General features: G+C 39.5%; 1 protein-coding gene across 1 annotated transcript in view; it reads right to left on the reverse strand.

Annotated features, from left to right (window-relative positions):
- Positions 1 to 4,299: 4,299 nt before the first annotated feature.
- The window catches only part of STK39 (serine/threonine kinase 39), a 105,487-nt gene continuing 91,251 nt past the window's right edge, over positions 4,300 to 18,535 (reverse strand). The window contains exons 16-17 of the mRNA XM_064451515.1: positions 9,929 to 9,993; positions 4,300 to 5,790 (exon numbers count right to left, since the gene is read on the reverse strand). Coding sequence (XP_064307585.1) covers positions 5,716 to 5,790; positions 9,929 to 9,993 — 140 coding nt within the window. The 3' untranslated portion in view covers positions 4,300 to 5,715. The remainder of the gene's footprint in view (positions 5,791 to 9,928; positions 9,994 to 18,535) is intronic.

Genomic DNA, 18,535 nt, shown 5'->3' on the forward strand with positions numbered 1-18,535 from the left:
GCTAGATCTACAGGGTTTACAGATGCAGAGTAAACTCAACAAAGCTAGAAAAGCTTTTTGCTCAAAATAAATCTAAAGAACCCCTGCACTCCTATGCATGAGCAGCACCTTTCCTTAATGAATCTGAATTATTACATGGATGAAAAAGAACCAAATAGCCATTTAGTTTCTTTCCACAAGGAAAAAAAAAAGTTCCATATTTGAAAGATAGCTAGTTTTCATTAAATCTTAAAATGTGTACCTATGGGGGGAAAAAAACAAACAAAAAAAGCATGTATTTTCCAACTACTCCAATTCTATTTCTCATGGCTGTTCTACATAAATGCATCCACTTGCGTAAGTGATTTTCTACACCCTACTGAGACAATAAACAAGCATAGCCTTTCAAATTCACATTTGAAAATTAGATGACGAATATTCATGTCCTGAGAAGGACAAGATTGCCTCCCTATTGGTTTATGCAGTGAAAATTAAATATTTCTCCTTCTTACCATACACTCTTCCAAGTCCCTGTAATTGCTCATTGATCCACCAGTACCCATGTTCTGAACAGTACTGGACACAGACAACTTCACAACTACTGACTTCAGTTCAACATCTCAGATTTCAATGACTCTGTAAGCAGCTTGACGAGCATCAATCTAACAATCATAAAGCAGCTATATACCCACATCTGTATGCACACTGTGATGTTAATCTTAGTCACTGAGGGAAAACAAGTAACTAAAATGTCACAATGCTCAACTAATACGCCTGGATATTTCATCAGTTGGACCATTGTGTAATAACACACAAGTAAAACAGACTTTGTTGGAGTTTTTGTGGTTTGAGTAAATCCAGCTGCTCCATCAGCTCATTAGCAGAGCACATGCACAGGGAACTTGAAGATGCAGGCTCCTGCTACTTGTCCAACTTCTCATTTTAGAGTAATTAGCATTCTTAGTGCATGCACACGCATAAGTACATTGCAAGAGGGTGGAAAGGCTGCCCACTTGATGCGGTTGAAAAACCATCAGCAATTCACTGAATAAACTTATATTGCAATTGATCCAGAGGAAAAAATATACCAACTGCTATCTGTTATCAACAAGGTCTCTTTTTTTTTTTTTTTCTGCTTTGAAAATACACTGCAGGGGGACAGGGAAGGCATCCTCTGCTGCCTGCTAAACAAAAATCAGCATTTTCAATGCACTCAATTAGAAGTGTTTTAGGCCTGTGTCAGATTCATCATCAGAGCTAATTGATTTCAGGCACAGGCCAATCTCACCATCCAACATCATTATGCAGACGTAGGTGGTGAAAAGGAAAACAAATCTCTGATTAAGAAAAGCATGAGGGGGAGGCGGCACCACTTCCAAGCTGCACCACAGTGTTCCCTCTCAAAGAAGTAATGGTGTTTAAAAACATTCTGAAGGGATGCCCCACAATCAAATTTTATAGGACTGCTCTGGAGGACCCCAAATTGAGGATTTTAAATTAGACTAAGCTGGCTGAAAAGGCACACATTCATCTTTATCTCAGGAGAGAACGTGGGGGAGAGAAAATTCAATGATGTTTCCTGGCTTATTTCCATGCTCCCCCTTCCACCTCCACACACAAAGTAGAAGTGTGCTCTGGGGCAGGGAGATCTATAGAAGAAATTGTGGTAGCACATAGGATAGTATTTCTAGAAAGCCAAAATATTTATTCCAAATAGCTAGCTGCATTGCAGTTTGAATGCAGCTCTAAGTGTTGGTGGGAATATCTGAGGTCAGCCCTTGTCAGAAGGAAGAGGCATACGCTCCTGCTCTCTTGGCATGAAAAGCATACGTTGCCAGAGTGGGAGGCAGCTTTCCTGGCCTGAAGCCCACACTGGAGCCCCAGGAGATAAAAGGCTGGAAACATCCCTCCTCTCCCACATGCACAAACCAGTTGTTCTCCAGACCCGATTTTATGCTAAGCTAAATTCTCTGTTTATAGTCATCCTTTTTAACACTTTGAAAATAATAAATTACAGAATTGTGTTTTATCAACTGATTTCCATCTCAGTCCACCGCACAGAGCTACTTTCAGCACGCTGAAGTGAAGTGCACTGGCAGGGCTGGCTCCATGTACATTGACATTCATCAGCCCACAGAGCCCCAAGTGCCCAGCTGCAAGCACTGGCATATAACCATCACTACAGCTGACTATATTTTTAGAACCATCTAATTAAGCCCTATTTTCCTGGCCTCAGAGACACCTGTTCCAGCTTCACCTCATTAATTAGAGGCCTCTTCTTCTAAACACAGCCAGGTGCTCCAGCCAGCAACAGGCCCAAGGTAATGTCCAGCAACACCTTTCTAACAGAAGCACCACAACTGCTTTGGGGCAAGTCATGGCATACGCACAAGAACCATACACATCTCCTAAATGCTTTTTGTGTAAACAGGAATAAATTAATGGTTGCTGGTTTTCTCTTTCCTCTTGTTGTTCAGAGGATGTGAATACAGTATTCAGGATACAAATTCCTACTACATTTGGTGTCTCTTTCTACTCTAACATGACTTGCACACTTTCTACTGCAACATACTGTATATTTTTAGCTTTTTTTCACCTCTATATAGCTGTGAGAATAAACTACTTATAAACTTCATTTTTAACAGACACTAAAGTTTTAACTACCTTCTCTTTCAGGTTATTGTCCTTCTGAACTCATTTTGCTTATACTGTATTTATTCACAATACCTTAGCAGCAGGGAAAAAAGCGCAAAAACCAAAATCCCACAGCTGCAATAAGTAACACTGCTGCATGAATTTGCTGTCTCACTGAACCAAGGGGAAGCTCAGTGAAGCATTGGCATGTTTCTGCATCAGACTGCAAGTGAGCAACAACTGTTACAGCTTTATCTTGGTACAATACTGCTGACTGCTTCAATTCAAGTATTACATTTTTCTTTTTTTAGATACCTTCTGCAGCCCCAACCAGTACAGGAGATGAGCACTTTTGACAGTTGCTACTCATACCCCTACACCTTTTCCCCAGCCTTGGGGGAGGTGTATAGCGAGTGGAACACTATTTTCATCCAGTTATATATTCCCACTTTTTACAGATCTGTGAAAACAACAAGCTTCCCTGAATGTTCATTTCTTTGCCTGAAAAAAGAAAGCTAACTAACTAACTACTTTGCAGGTGGATTAGTCAAGACTGGTGCATCATTTGGAGAAGCATACATTAACATACCTAACAAAAGTAATCTTACAGCAATGCTCTGAACTTAAGTCCTTCAGGTCCTGTTCAGTAGCCGCCCCACTGCACTGACTGTTTCACTGGTAGATGCACATTTAAGGTACCCTTTAATTTACTCCTACACCAACACAAAGGTTGCTAATGAATAATTAGCTGCCAAATTGCAGCCTGCCCCCCAGATCAGACGCCATGCAGTGCCCTCTGATCCCACCCAGCACAGCCGAGGCTCCCTGGCTGCAGGCTGGCGGGTACCTGGAGGCACAGCCTTTGCCATGCTGCTGGGGGTGGCTGCCACAAGTCCCCGGCCCGGGGAGCCAGGCACAAAGCATGCACAAGCTGACCAAGGGAAAGCATTAACCAAAGCAAGGCAAGAGATAAACAGCCAGTTACGGGGCCCTGAGGTAAGATACCGTTGATGTGGAAGAGATACCGAGCAGGTTCTCAATAATGCCACACCCATCCCTGCAAAGACACCCCAAAGCTAAGGAAGGATGCACCATTTTTGTCACTGAGGAAAGGGACACTTACCATTTTTGCTTGCTGCCTTCAGCAGGCTGCAGGCCAGGCCCCACCAGAGCACAGGGCCCTTCCACCCCACAGTGCAGCACCCCGCCCCTAGCATGCTGCCAAAACCCACCCCCAGGGCTGGGACTCCCCCACGAACCAGCTGAGGCACCAATCACCCAAATTGGGCCTGACCTGCCACAACGAGCCTCAGCTGCGGCCACCAGCCTCACACCAGGGCCAGGGGCAGCAGGGGTCACCTCCAGTCCTGCTCTCACCCTCTTCCCACAGAAACAAACCAGCATCCCACAGGCATACACGTCCAAATGGTTTCCTGAGGTACAAACACCTTAGGAGTCTTAAAAATGCCTTATGCAAAGCACTGGAAAGCAAGCGGTCAAGAGCAACTCTCTTCCATGAGCAAGAAAGCAGTGTTTTCTCCCCTTTGCCTCCCCAATGCAAGGAACCAGGTCCCTTGTGCAAGCGCCGCTCCTAAACTAAGTAAGGGCAGCAAACATAACATCTCCCTGCTACGCAGCCGTCGAAACAGACGCAGTGCATGGAAATTCAAAAAACAAATCTGTTTGTGCAATACACTTTTATTTTTTTAAACTTTGCAGTCATCTTGGAGTAATCATCATGTAAACAGTTGGATGGGATGGGATTACATTGAGTCGTATGTAAATGGCTCTGGAACACCTCAACGATTATGACAAGGCATTATAAATAACTTCTTTTAATAATATATATTTGCCATTTTCAGTACATTAAAGAGCTGCCGATTATCTAGGATTAGCTAGGAAGTAGATTAAGTTGTAACCTCTGAGAAACATATCTCCAAATTTGAAAGCCTTTCTAAGGTTCACTAGCTCCATAACATCTATGCCACAGGTTAAGCATAAGACTACTTGGGTCAAAAGTGTTTTCTTTGTAACAGAGTTTTACTTGATCATTGCACAAAGCCCTATTATTTTCACTCCACCTTGGTATTTTGCAGAACTTCAAGTAAAGCTTCAGTTCTGTTCTTCAAGTTTTTATCACCTGTATGAAACCAGTTTCTATCATTAAGGATAAGTTGGATCAGAGATGGACACAGTAAGCAGTCTACCTTAACAATAGTTCAAAGTAGTTCTAGCTCATAGACTCCCCAATAAAGCATAGTCAAAATTCTCTAATGCCTTTGCTACTATATTTCCCCTCCTTGCTCAGATAACGATATATATTTATATATATAGTACCATATGTATGGTACTTCTAGAAAATTGAGATTATTTATTTAAGCAGCCTCAGGCACATTCTTAAAACATTAATGTCTGCAAGGCACCTCCCACTCCCTTAACAATCAGTTTGTGGACTGGTTTTTTAGACACACAACCAACAAAAGCTTGCTAATGCCTAATTAATTATTTTTTTAAAAAAAAAAACAACCAACCCTAGAAGTTACCAAATGCTTCAAAGATATACCTGAAACTTTTTTAAGTAACGGGAGATTAACTGCAAATAGCACATAATCAAGTAAAATCATTTTCTTATTACTAGGATGTGTAATGCATAAATATATGAAAAATAAAATTCACAGTTGGTTTTAAAACTAGAATTCAAGTTTGGCTAATAATTCTTAACTTTCATATTTATGTTAATTTCTTAATATACCAGAACAGAGGCAGTATTATCAACCACAAGTACAGGTAAAATAGTATCACTCAAAGTTTATGAAAGAAGTAAGCTTGATAGAAAATTCCTTTTGTAACCAATAAATACAGCCACCTGAGTGCATTTCCACAGGCTTGTCACTTAGGGGTAATCCAAATCAATTGCTAAGAGACATTTAGTAGCATTTTGAATGTTAGCAGCAGCGGTGTAGCTGTGGGCTTTGCTTGTTCTGACTTTGTGAATTGCGAGAGAATGAAGCAGAATTCAGTGTGTGGTGCATTAATTTTCCTTTGCATCTAAGCCGGCCTCTTCGCAATCTCACAATTCAGCTTGGGGTCAAGGGACAGACATCAGCTGACACTTAACTGAGCAAACCCAATCAGTTTCACTTCATCAGGAATCTCAGTGCCATCACAGCCAGAGGCCTGCAAGTACAAACAGAAATGTTTAGTATACCACGCTACAAAGAAGGATTTGACAGCCAGGCTATAAATTTCCCCCATATCGCCTAGTCAGCAAACATGTAAGCAAAAGCTTACTTGAAGGAAAGCTTTCAGACTGCTTGATGTATCCTCTGTCAGTGTTAGCCAAATGCATCCTTAATTTTAGCAAACTTTTAATCAATATTAAAAATTATGAAAAAAATACTGGGAAATGAACACTTAAAGACCCAAATTCTTTAACCCAAACTGTCCAGAGTGGAGACAAATTTGCTTTTTCATGCAAGCATGCTGTTTTCACTCACAAAGAGCAAATAACCCAGACGTACAGAATCCAGCTTTTACCGTTGTGCTGTAGACACCTAATGTTTCATGAGTCCAGCTATCAAGTCTGTTTGGAATAGTAATCCACTGAATTTTTAAACAAGAGATTGAAGCAGTCTAAGAAGAGTAAATACTAACATTTGCAAAAGGACAGCTCCTTTATGTCAATACAATCTAGTACTTAAAATGGTATAGTTGAGATTCTTCAGTAAGGTCTGTCACAGCACACACTGGCACAAGTAATCTTTTTCAAAAATAACAGTAAGACTATGAAACTACCTTGCTAAGGACTGAACTGTTATTTTAGGTCTGCTTTAAAAAAAAAAAAAAAATCACACACGCTGTAGGCAAAATATTTTTACATTTTGATTTTCAAATACAAAATTTGCTTCTGTAGGACAGAAGTGACGATATTTTAAACAGGGATTTTTTGTGCATTCTTCACCTGTGTGGTAGATAAATCAAAATAATATTACAATTGGATGAACAGCATGTAATGGTAAATTACTTATGATAGATGCCTTCAGACTCTTTGGCATATCACCCCCAAAAAAGTCAGAACAATTGGTTCACCCTATAAAAATGCTCCTTTTATGCATTAGTAGCAGTTGAACCCTTTAGTAGAACTGGTTTGTGTATATGCAATACAAAGAAAAGAGCTCTCAGATTGTGCACACAAGGTGCACCGAGTTACATTATACATTGAGTTTTCATGACCAAAAATAAACTCACTCAACACTTGTAGAAGCATCAGGCTACTCCTTCAAATTTACTTTGATCAGAGAGAGAGAACAGTTCTTTCTTCAGAGGCTATTTCTCAGTTCTTATTCTACTGAAGCAGCAAGTTAAAGATCTGAGATCATCACCATTGGTTACTCTTAAGATATCTCAATGGTTTTTGGATTGGGAAGTTACTAAATAAATTGAGTTTGAATTTTGTACTTAAAATATAATGATAAAAAGAGCTAATATCATTAACATAATTCTATGCTCTAGCTAGCTATCAGTCTCCTCAAAGCCATGCTAAGTAATGTATCTAGATGCATAGAAATTTTTAAATGCCTTCGTTATCAATAAGTATTGGCTAATTTTTAATGCACCTGGAACCTATTAGCTTATATTTTATGCTTAGCGTAAGTACCACTACTATACATAAACTGCAATATACAAGAAAAGCTCTTAGTATTTGCAATTCATTGTTTAGTGACTGAATGCATTCTTTCATTAATGGTTGCTTCCTCCCTTTTTCATATGAAAAATCCTTACATAAAATGCAAATTATGCTGCGCAATAATGTGTGTTTCCTTGAGTGTTGCCAAGATTACTTGTGTATTAAAGCAGCCTCCTTCCCAAAGTGTGGACAGCTGGATACTGCAGGAAAGTCATCATTCTGTGTTAGTGAAGACAACTAAAGGAGGTTTAATACCATGTATGTTCTGTAGAATGACATCATTGTAAGATCAAAGATGCACTGTTAAAAAAAATATGCAAGAGAGAGATCCAACCTTAAAGACAGATTCACCCAGACACCTCACTGTAATAAATTTCTTTACCATTTTGGCAATAATTAAAGACAAAAACAGTTAAGATATAAGTTGTTGTTCTTTTTTCCCCAAAGATGAAAATGCTTGCTGTTTGAATAGAAATATTAGATACCAGCAAAATACCAGCAAAAGCAATCTGCAAGCAGTGAAATACTAACCAGATTCTTTGTCCACAAATAGTAGTAACTAATCCTAAACTAAAAAGCACTTTTCAATTTAATTCTCTGAATGCATATAGGATTAGCTACATTTAGACTTTCAATCCCCATGAAATATTGACCAACAAAATGTGTTCTAATCAAGTTGTATACAAGTGCTTTCAAATTCAGTGAGACCTTGCTAAGGGGTAACAAAGACTCAGGAGTTCATACAAACAAATGACAGAGTTCTCCTAGGCAACAATTCATTTAGGAACTCCACTACACAATATAGAAACAGGCAGAAACGGAACATATACTGCATTAATCCAAGGATAAGAATAAGTTAGGATACTACTTGTGGTTATGTTCTTTTCCCAGGAAGTTGGGAACTAATGCAGGAAACCTAGGTTAAAAATAGCAGGAAGAAACTTCGGTTAAAAGTTAACCTCAGAAATTGTTACCTAGCCAATGGAACTTTTCCTTGAGAAGGGAGAAAAACATTGATTTTGGATTGTCTGTTAACTCTGATTATGGTAAGGAGTAGGATTGTAACAGCATTCACTCACTGGTATCTGAAATACTGTGTGACATTGACTGTACCCCAGCAATAAATCCAACTGAATCACAGAAGTACCGCAACCTAAATTTTCAAGTGGATTTCTTTTCAACGTATATAAACATTAACTGGATACTATGGGGTATTACATTTTGGAATCTCAAGCCTCTATTTTAAGTGAGTAAACTAGAAACCCAGACTTCTACAGAGCCTCTGGGCTATCTATGTATCTAAATGCTCTTGGTGAGATGCCACTGACTACACAATAAAGCTAAGTCAAGTGTTCAGACAGCAAGAACACAGATCAGCTGCAAAAACAGAAGCATCAGCCTTTAAGCTATATTTAGATAGTAAGGGCCACAGAAACAAACCAATTTGAGTTACATGTCCTTATTCCCCCACCCCATAGCGTTCTCAGAAGAAATGTGTAAGTTCTGGTGACTTAACTGGACTGCAGAGATAATATGAGTCCAAAAGATTTGGTCAGTTAGAACTACTCAAATCTATATTTTAAAAATGACATGCAAAGAACAAACCTGAATCAATACATTATCATCAGCTAGGTCACTAATTCTCTAAAAATGGCTCTCTACAGCCCATCTGAAGCAGCTGCTTTCATAAACAAAGCTGTGATTCTGGAGACCTACTTATCTAACAGCCATTCAGTCTCGTCTTTCATACGTGGCTGAGTCACTCTCAGCAAGGGGTGCTGAAAGCTAATTGGTTAGAGTTTAGTATTTACATAGCTAACCCTTCAATAGCTTTAGGTATGTAAATTTTTCAACTTAATTTTAGCAAGAAATAAAAAAAAATACAGCACATCAATTCTGAATTAAGCTGTTGCAATGTGAAGTTATTAAATTAGATCTATCATGATAGCATCAAAATAGACCAAAATTAGGACCCTTGGTCAGGGGCACAAAATGCAGCACAGACAACAGTCCCAGGCCTAAAATCAGGGTCTCATGTTGTATATACAGAAGAGGTGGGGAGGGAAAAACACTAATGAAATACAGTGGGAGCAAGATCAATTTGTAGGTGTGGATGGTTGACTGAAAGAAGGCTGAAGAGAAGAATTAAGGAGAAGCAAGCAGAAGAGAAGGTGACCTGCACACAAGAAAAATGGTGGCAGGTGCTGGAAAAAAACGGATTGGAACAAAGTATCCATTAGCAGAGGACACTTCAGCCAGCGCAGAGCTGAGGGAGCAGGGATGGAGGTGAGTTAACCTAACAACTACAGTTTTCTCTGCTTTACCTGTTTCTGCAATTCTTCCCAGGGGTTTTGTCCCTGCAGATTCTCACCTAACCTCAGACTTCCTCAGAACTCATGTGAATGAACCTCCTTCTCCCTACACAGTTATGGAGCTGTGTAGGAGCTACGTATCCCTAATGTCCTGTCAAAATAGAGTTTAGGTTTTTCTCTTTCACACATGGCAATTTCAATCATCTTACCTGTCAACACATTTATTCAGCAAAATAGCTGTAAAAGAGATAAAATCCAGACCGTGTGTGAATATTGTGATAATTCATTTGTTTCTTCCCTTCATGCTTTTACTTACCAACTTAAAAGTCAATGTTTTCAAGGCCTTTGGATCATCTACTATCTTCTGTAAATTAGCAGCAACTGTGAAATAAAGTATGGGAAAAAAATAATGATTTACAGAAAATCGCATTCAGCATGACATGAAGCCTCATTGTGAATCTTCTACTTAATTCTACACACATATATGTCTGTAAATTGCCACTTGAATCATTTAATCACTCTCTAGCTGTCATTTGAAAGTGAGAGGGCAGTTGGGCTGCCATAAATACTGCCTCCTTTCTTTTGCAGTCACTGATACTTTGTGACTATGTGAACTGGTTCAGGGGAAAAATCTGCCTGAAAACCAAATGACAGAAAAAAATAACTACTAATTTTCAGCTTAGGCTCTTCTATAAACGGTTAGCAATCACACAAATATAAATGCAAGGAAAATGGAAGAGTCATGCAGCCAAGGATAAGCTGACGGCTGTCATGATTTATGTCATGTTTCTGCTATAGCCAGGGCCACCATCAGCACAAGCTTCTAGGAGAAGGCTGAGCTCACTGTCCCCTCTAACTTCTGCTTGTCCTGGCTTTGTGTGTGTGCCTCTGTCCCTTTTTTGGGCTGGCATTAGTACCCACACAGACTCTTGGTGAGCTGTTATGGCTCACTAGAAGAAAAATGAGCAGAAATAAGAGAGTGATGGAAAAGGAGCTGATCTTCAAACTACTCTCTCTGAGTAAGCATGACTGGGATTTGTGATATAACTGCAATAAACAGTTTAACTAGATCTACAGAGCCCAAGTGTCTGGAGAAGGAAGCTGTATGCCCTAACAGAAGTAGCAGGAAGGGAATAATTTACTCCTTGAAAACAGAGGAAGAGGCAGGAAGATAATAAACTGTTTTTCTATCAAAACACCTAAGTCACACTTTTAATTGGTCTATTTTTTACAATATTGCTACCACTAATCTTGCCCACGGGTTGGCCGCTTTCAGCTTTGTACGTTTACTAAACTTGTTCCCCAGCTTTGCAGAGTCATAGATCCTGAGATAACTCAGACCGAATCATTGAGAGCCTTTGCTCAAGACTGACTTATGAGCACAAGATGTCATCAACAGGACATCAGCATGACATAAAGACTCCTCACTCGGCAGAGCTGTTCAGACAAGACTTTAAAAAGGAAATAAACAGGTATTAAGTAGCAGACATTTCTTAGTACACTGAGTAGGTAAGTACCATAAGGCAGAGAAGCAACAAACCCGATGTTCTCCATAAATAATACTTTCCACAGACTTCATAAGGTGGAAGATACACAGCAAACATTTGCATGCGGCATGTCCTACTGCTACAAACTCAGGTACCTACTTCCTCCATCTTCTAAAATGACAATGATAAAATTTTCACTCCTACCGTGCCTGATCATATACGATTCACTGTGTACTAACAGAAATTAGCCTCACAAGGGGAAGAATAGTATTTGGCAAGGGAATTTAGAGAAGAAAACTTTCAGGTCAATCTACCACTGTTAAATGCAAATTAAATTTTTTGGGGTCTCGTTTTCTTTATACCACTGACATGGCACTAAGGATTGTTTATATACCTGTAATAAATTTGACCAGGGATGAAAGGGTATTTGAAGCTAAAAAACAAGCCTTAAAAGCAACCACAAGGTACATTTTGTAGAGAACACTTTTTGGAAAGAAAAAAAAATTAACCTTCACAGTTAAATGAACTCAACTACAGGCACTACAATAGTAAGCCTTTCCATTTTTAAAGCTTCATTATTCATAATCTTCTTTATTCTAGTCATTACAAACAGTTTTTATTTTAATGACACAATTCACTTCCACAATCAATAAGTCAATTTTATTGCAATAACTCCCTACCTGATAAAATACATGCAAATACAGATAATCTATCTGTAATTAGTATTATAAATGTATCTAATGTATCATTACAATTAATGCTTAGAACCTCATATGTAGGCAAAAAGGAGTGTTCAGCCTTAGATCTCCTGAAGCTAGGATAGAAGAGCTTCCATTTTTTATGTCTTAAAAATCTATAAAATAGGATCATGCACTCAAAAGCAGCTCTGGCTTATCCAAATCCCTGTAAAACATGTCTTAAAAAAAAATAAAAATAGAAAGAACACATTATCCAGCTAGTGTTAGCTGGCTTCACTGAAATGCAGACACAGTGCTACAAAACCAGATAGAAGTTGTGTCCTAAATCCAAAGATTTCTAACTTCAACTATTATAAAATGTTACAAAAAGATGAGCTTCAAATGCGTGCTTGTCTTCAGGAAGGGCAGTCTTTCATTTAATGTTGAGCAGCTGTAAAACAACTAAAGCAAGTTAGCATGCTGCTTGGCTATTTTGCCTGAATGTAAAAACTTCCAGCTGCCCTTAGGCAAAGTTACTATAACATTTTAGATGGACATCATTCTTCAGGAAAACTGCTTTTCGAAAAACAGTGCTCATCAAAAGGCTACAGGGACACACTTTTATTTGTTCACTTGTCTTTACTTTTAATAGGAACACAAGCCAGAAACTTTTACATATAAAATGGTAGAGAAACATCTGAAGCAAGCATATGAAATATGCCTTATTTTTGCTTCTCTGATGGGCCATAACTAGAGTGGGACATGTTTAATCAAACAGAAGATTAGGAAGATTTAAGCGAGTAATGCCACACGTTTTCAGGCTACACTTGAAAATGAGAAAGCAGACCTGCAAAGAGTGCAGAATAATAGAACACAAGTTTACATAAAAAATAGTCAAACCTGCAGCTTCCTACAGAGACATCTTTTCATTTTCAATTGCACACATCCAGCATCTTTCAAGTAAGATTAGTGTCTCACCGGTGACTTTTGGTACTCTGTGTTTTACATTTTCTGGTCATTACAGAACGGCAATAAAAATGATTTTGACAAAATCATGTCATTAATCCCATTCAATCAAGCCACCATGAATGCAAATCCCCCCAAAGGCCTGCTCTTTCCGCAACATCTGAAAGCATAAGTAATTAACATCAATTAAAAATCAGATGTGTGCGTAATTACCTAGCAAAACCATACAGTCCTGTTGGTATCTTTTTTGTTTTTCTATCTCCTTTTGTTTTGCTAGGTCTTGTCCACATTTAGACTGCAAGGCCAACAATGAGAGGCAACTGTCTGAATTTGGATACCTAAGTCTGCATTTCAGTAAACTACTTAAAATACGGTTCCTTTTTTTTAGGGATGAAACAATCATTACCCTTTTCACCCTAGTGTTAGCCAAAGGTTCTAGGACCTCAGTAAGCACATAGCACTGGGCATGTCTGTTTGCACCTTGAAGATCTGGGCTCAACTGGTAACTGGAATCTTTTGGGGCCTGATATAATCAGCCAGGAAAACCAGCAGTAACCCATGAACTGCAGATGTCCGTGGTATCTCTAGTTTCATTAAACTCCTTTAAAAATAGACCCTGCAGCACAGGCAGCAGAAGCCATCCAAGGAATTTTAAGTCATTCCTGAAAGACAGCCTGCAGTGCCTTCCAATTATTTCTCCAGAAAGTCTGGGGATCCCATCTTAACTACTGTAAAGACATCCTCAAAATTACAAGTAGAACAACAGACTCTAGAGTGGAATACTCATCCTACTTTATATGCAGTTTAATTAAGCTATCAGTTGCATTAAATATAACTAACTTACCATTCTTACAAATATACTTCTAAAGATTTAGGACTATTACCAAACCTAAACAGCTTGGACCGCTAAGTATGCAAAGTCTCCTGAAAGACACTCAGAAATTCAGGCAGCCATATGCTCACAACAGTAATCAACGTTCTCACATACAAGCAGTTGCTGCTACTGTTCAGCCCTATTCAGAATTACTGATTGCATCAGGCAAGAAAGAAAAAGAATACTTTTAAGTGAACTGCTATTAAGCTTTACTGATAAACATCTCCCCAGCTACTGAATTTAAGCTCTTTTCATCAAGCAAAATGATTTAGTAGGTCGAGACTCACTAGCCCTCCTAGTACAGTTCATGCACAAAAGTTTTGATTTGGCTTAAATACAAAAAATGAGCCTGAAGTTTCTAAATGCAGATGAACCCAACCACATCTGCAAACACTAGGGAGGAAAACAGCCATCCGGCTCTCATCACCTCTCCCTACCCCAAGCACCCAACAATTTTTCTATTGCAAGTCAGTGAACAAAGTCAATTTAGTACAGTAATGCTCTTCCTCAAGTGAAAAGGAGTTTCACGTTAGGAGTTTGTAGAGGAAATACTTCGCTGATACTTAAATTATTTGGAAAAGTGGAGAGCATTGTAAAATACGTCTCTGGATTCTACTTTACACCTTATCTCTAAGTTAAGTATACTACAGTTCCTATTGACAAAGCCATTTTTCTTTGAAGTACTCTGAAGTCATGCCTTGGATGTTGTACTTCTGAAATTCATAGTAGATTAGTTTGACTGCAAGCAGCACTAACTGACAATTTCAAATCCTGTTGGGAATTCACTGTTTCTACAAGGCCTGGATATGCTAGACTCAACTTCATTTTGCAGAGTGTTTTCTCAAGATGTTATGTCCATACTCTTATAAAAGTCAGGAGAAGAAACATGAACAAGATAACTGCAGGAAAAAATTAAGTGATGGTGATGGAAAAACCTTTGCCAGCAGTAACCAAGTAAACAGAGTATACTTCAAATCATGCCTTGGAGCAAAAGCCCCCTTCAAATGTTAGCAGCAGAGCAGTTAGCACAATAGGCTTTTGCTGTTCACAACAATAAATGAGGCGCCATTTGACCTTCTTCAGAAGGTTTGTGAAGGACATAATCAACCTACGTACCACAAATCATTCCAGGTTTTTTTTGCAGGTTTTAACTCAGTGACAAACTGTTGTGCCACTTTGTCAAAGTAAGTGTCTGCACTTGCAGAACATGCAATAAAATAAAAGGTCAAACCCAGCATATAAATATACACAACACGGGCTGCTAATTGCAGGTGTAATTGTATTGGGTTTGCATGGCAAGGTTTTGATAGCCGGGGGCTACGGGGTGGCTCCTGTGAGAATCTGCCAGAAGCTTCCCCCACGTCTGACCGAGCCAGTGCCAGCTGGCTCCAAGACGGACCCGCCGCCAGCCAAGGTTGAGCTCATCAGTGACAGTGGTAGCGCCTCTGGGATAACATATTTAAGAAGGGGAAACAAAAAAATAAAACAGGGGAAAAAAAACCCTGCACAATTGCAGCTGGAGAGAGGAGTGAGAATATGAGAAGAAAAACCCTGTAGACACCCAGGTCAGCGAAGAAGGAAGGGGAGGAGGTGCTCTGGGTGCCAGAGCAGAGATTCCCCTGCAGTCCATGGTGAAGACCATGGTGAGGCAGGCTGTGCCCCTGCAGCCCATGGAGGTTAACGGTGGAGCAGATATCCACCTGCAGCCCATGGAGGACCCCACACCAGAGCAGGTGGATGCCTGAAGGAAGCTGTGACCCTGTGGGAAGCCCACGCTGGAGCAGGCTCCTGGCAGGACCTGTGGACCCATGGAGGGAGGAGCCCACACTGGAGCAGGTTTGCTGGCAGGACTTCTGACCCTGTGGGGGACCCACGCTGGAGCAGTCTGCTCCTGAAGGACTGCAGCCCTTGGAAGGGACCCACGCCGGAGCAGTTTGTGAACAACTGTAGCCCATGGGAAGGACCCACGTTGGAGAAGCGCATGGAGGACTGTCTCCCATGGGAGGGACCCCACACTGGAGCAGGGGAAGAGTGTGAGGATGACTCCTCCTGAGGAGGAAGGAGCAGCAGAAACAACATGTGATGAACTGGTCACAACTGCCATTCCCTGTCCCCCTGCACTGCTGGGGCAAGGAAGTAGAGAAAAATCAGGAGTGAAGTTAAGCCCAGGAAGAAGGGAGGGGTGGGAGAAAAGAGTTTTAAGATTTGGTTTTATTTCTCATTACCCTACTCTGCTTTGATTGTTAATAAATTACACTAATTTTCCCCAAGTCAAGTCTGGTTTTCCTGTGAGGGTAACTGCTGAGTGATCCCTCCCTGTCCTTATCTTGACCCAGAAGTCTTTTGTTATATTTGCTCTCCCCTGTGCAGCTGAGATGGGGGAGTGACAGAGCAGCTTTGGTGGGCACCCTGCATTCAGCCAGGCTCAACGCACCACAGTCATAAATAAAAAAATGCCACATAACTACAGTCCTCTAGTATGCATATTTACATAGACTATCCTACAAATCACTCTTTGCTATATGACAATTTTGGCCAATAATTTTCAAGTAAGTGATCATTATAAGCTGAGGTAACTGAACAAAAAAGGTCATCTTCAAGATCACAAATAAATATAAGAGAATAACCATACTTTGACAGTCTCAAACAGCTGTTTTGCTCCTGTAATGTGACAGGACTCTGCCTGGTTATTTAAAATTCTTAACACAGCATGAAACCTAACTGTAATGGCTTCTGAAAATGGGAAACTTCTGGAAAAGTTGAAATTAATGAGACAGTAAATAAAGCTATATGAAGTACAGTAGAACTATTTCCAGTACGATGCCAACCCAGTCAACTGAGCCGGAGCCATCTGGCATAAACACAGACACAAGCAGAATCTAAAGCTTGAAATGATATTTCTGGGGTCCTCTCAAAAGAATAATAATTCATCTGCTTTTCCATTTTGAAAAGAGTGGATGGGGAACCTCTGACAGTACGTTTAGGTTCAACAGTTTGCAAAGCTCTTGCATATTGTAATCCTGAAATTCAGATATGAGGAAAGGGAAAACGTTATTCAGGCACAAGATTACTGTCACAAAAAAACCCTTGAAAAATTACAAGCTCTGAGAAAATGAAAAATATTTTAAATTAGTGAAAAGTGAAATATTTTTAATGTAGCCCAAAACTCAGTCTCTAAGCAATAGCCACCTTCTACTGCTCCCTACTTCATCAACGGTATTGCCATGAGAAAGGCCAAACTCAAACCTCCACGGATTTATTTGCTTTCCTGCTGATTGTTTCAAATATTACCCCAACCATAGGCAGTTATTTCACAATTTTCATCTGATACATGGAGTTCTACATAATTAACAGCCTTGGGAGTCTGCTGATTTGAGGATTAATGCTGTATTCTTCTGTATGGGTCTTAGGAAGCACAATGCCTGAGTGACAGGGAATACTTTTCAATGGAATTATCACTCCTGAAAATTCAGCTGCTGGTAGGGCTTTCCTCCAAAGGCCTGAATTTATTATGCATGCTCTTGAGGCAGTTTCACATATTGCAAGAGGTTCATTGCAATATATATATTCATTTATATTTCATATTACACAGTGGTTTTCATGCATTTGCAAATTCATAACAAAGTCAAAACTAAGTTTTAAAACATAGATAGCACTAGATTAATAGTATATTATGCAAAAAATCAAAGCAATCATCCTTTTGAGCTTTTGGTAACAATTCCTCCAGATCTCTGAGTTTCTTCTTATTATCTAATATTACCTAATAGCTCATGAACTGTCTACATGAAAGACTAAAAGGCTTTTCAATGCAAGGTCAAAAACATCTTTTAAGTGTAGCGTGATTTCATTAGCTCACCCATTCAGAATGCTAGTCATAAAATCCTTTTTGTTTATGTTGCTTGAGAACAGTAGCAAGGGAAACACAAAAGTGTTTTGAGATCTGTGACAGCTAACTAACAAGTGTTTATTGCTAGAAGACTGCAAGGAGCTAGACATGATCCTTATAAGAAAGAAATAAAATAGAAAGATCAACAGCAAGCCTGGCTTCTCTTCTGAGGAAGCTATTGGACACCGATAAGGCAGTAACATTAAAAACATTTAGAAATCTATTATTTATGAAGAGGATGTCATTAGGAATTTATCAAAGGAAGATTAAGGCTCACAAATTTGTTTGAATACTCAAAGTAGACTGCTGAATACGTAGATATAGATAAATACAGTGGAAACCATCTCCATTTCAACATTTAATACTTTAATATCCAACACCTTGATTTGAAGCCTCACAATCAGAAAACACAGCTTGAAGAGAACAGCTACAGGACAACAGAACACCAAAGCAGTTCCCCCTTGAAAGGAACACTGGGAGACTGAAAAAGGTCTCCTACAGCATGCTTATGAACAGGACTAAAATTTCACAGTCCAATTCCCACAGCTTAAAGTAATTATTAAAACCACTTGAGGCCTGAATGTATGCTGTTTCATGTGTGCATGAAGTACCAGACATGAAGAAGAACTGTACCAAATAAAGACATCCTCACCTCCTGAAAAGTGGCCCAACATACAGCAATAGTAAAGAAAGGAGGCAAGCAATACTTCAAATTATGGACAGAATACTCAGACACAGGTTGTACTACCCCTAGCGAGTACCAAAATCTGTGCTGATTTTACTTGGGTATTAATTAGTTTCTTCTATACAGACAACCAAGGTTTAGGCTAGTTCACGTCTTTTTAGACATGTTTAAGGACATTTACTATTAGTTTGGCATCAGGGTATCTTCTTCTTCTTCAAAAAAAAAAAGAGGGCGTTGGGGGAAGGGAGGAAGAAAGTGGGACCAAAGCTTTAACAACTAACCCAATTATGCTACGTTATTCAAGAGTGGAATAGGCAAAGGCATGAGAGAGACATCAGGGACACATAT

This window comes from Phalacrocorax carbo, chromosome 5 (genome assembly GCF_963921805.1).
Source record: "Phalacrocorax carbo chromosome 5, bPhaCar2.1, whole genome shotgun sequence".
Taxonomy (NCBI): Eukaryota; Metazoa; Chordata; class Aves; order Suliformes; family Phalacrocoracidae; genus Phalacrocorax; species Phalacrocorax carbo.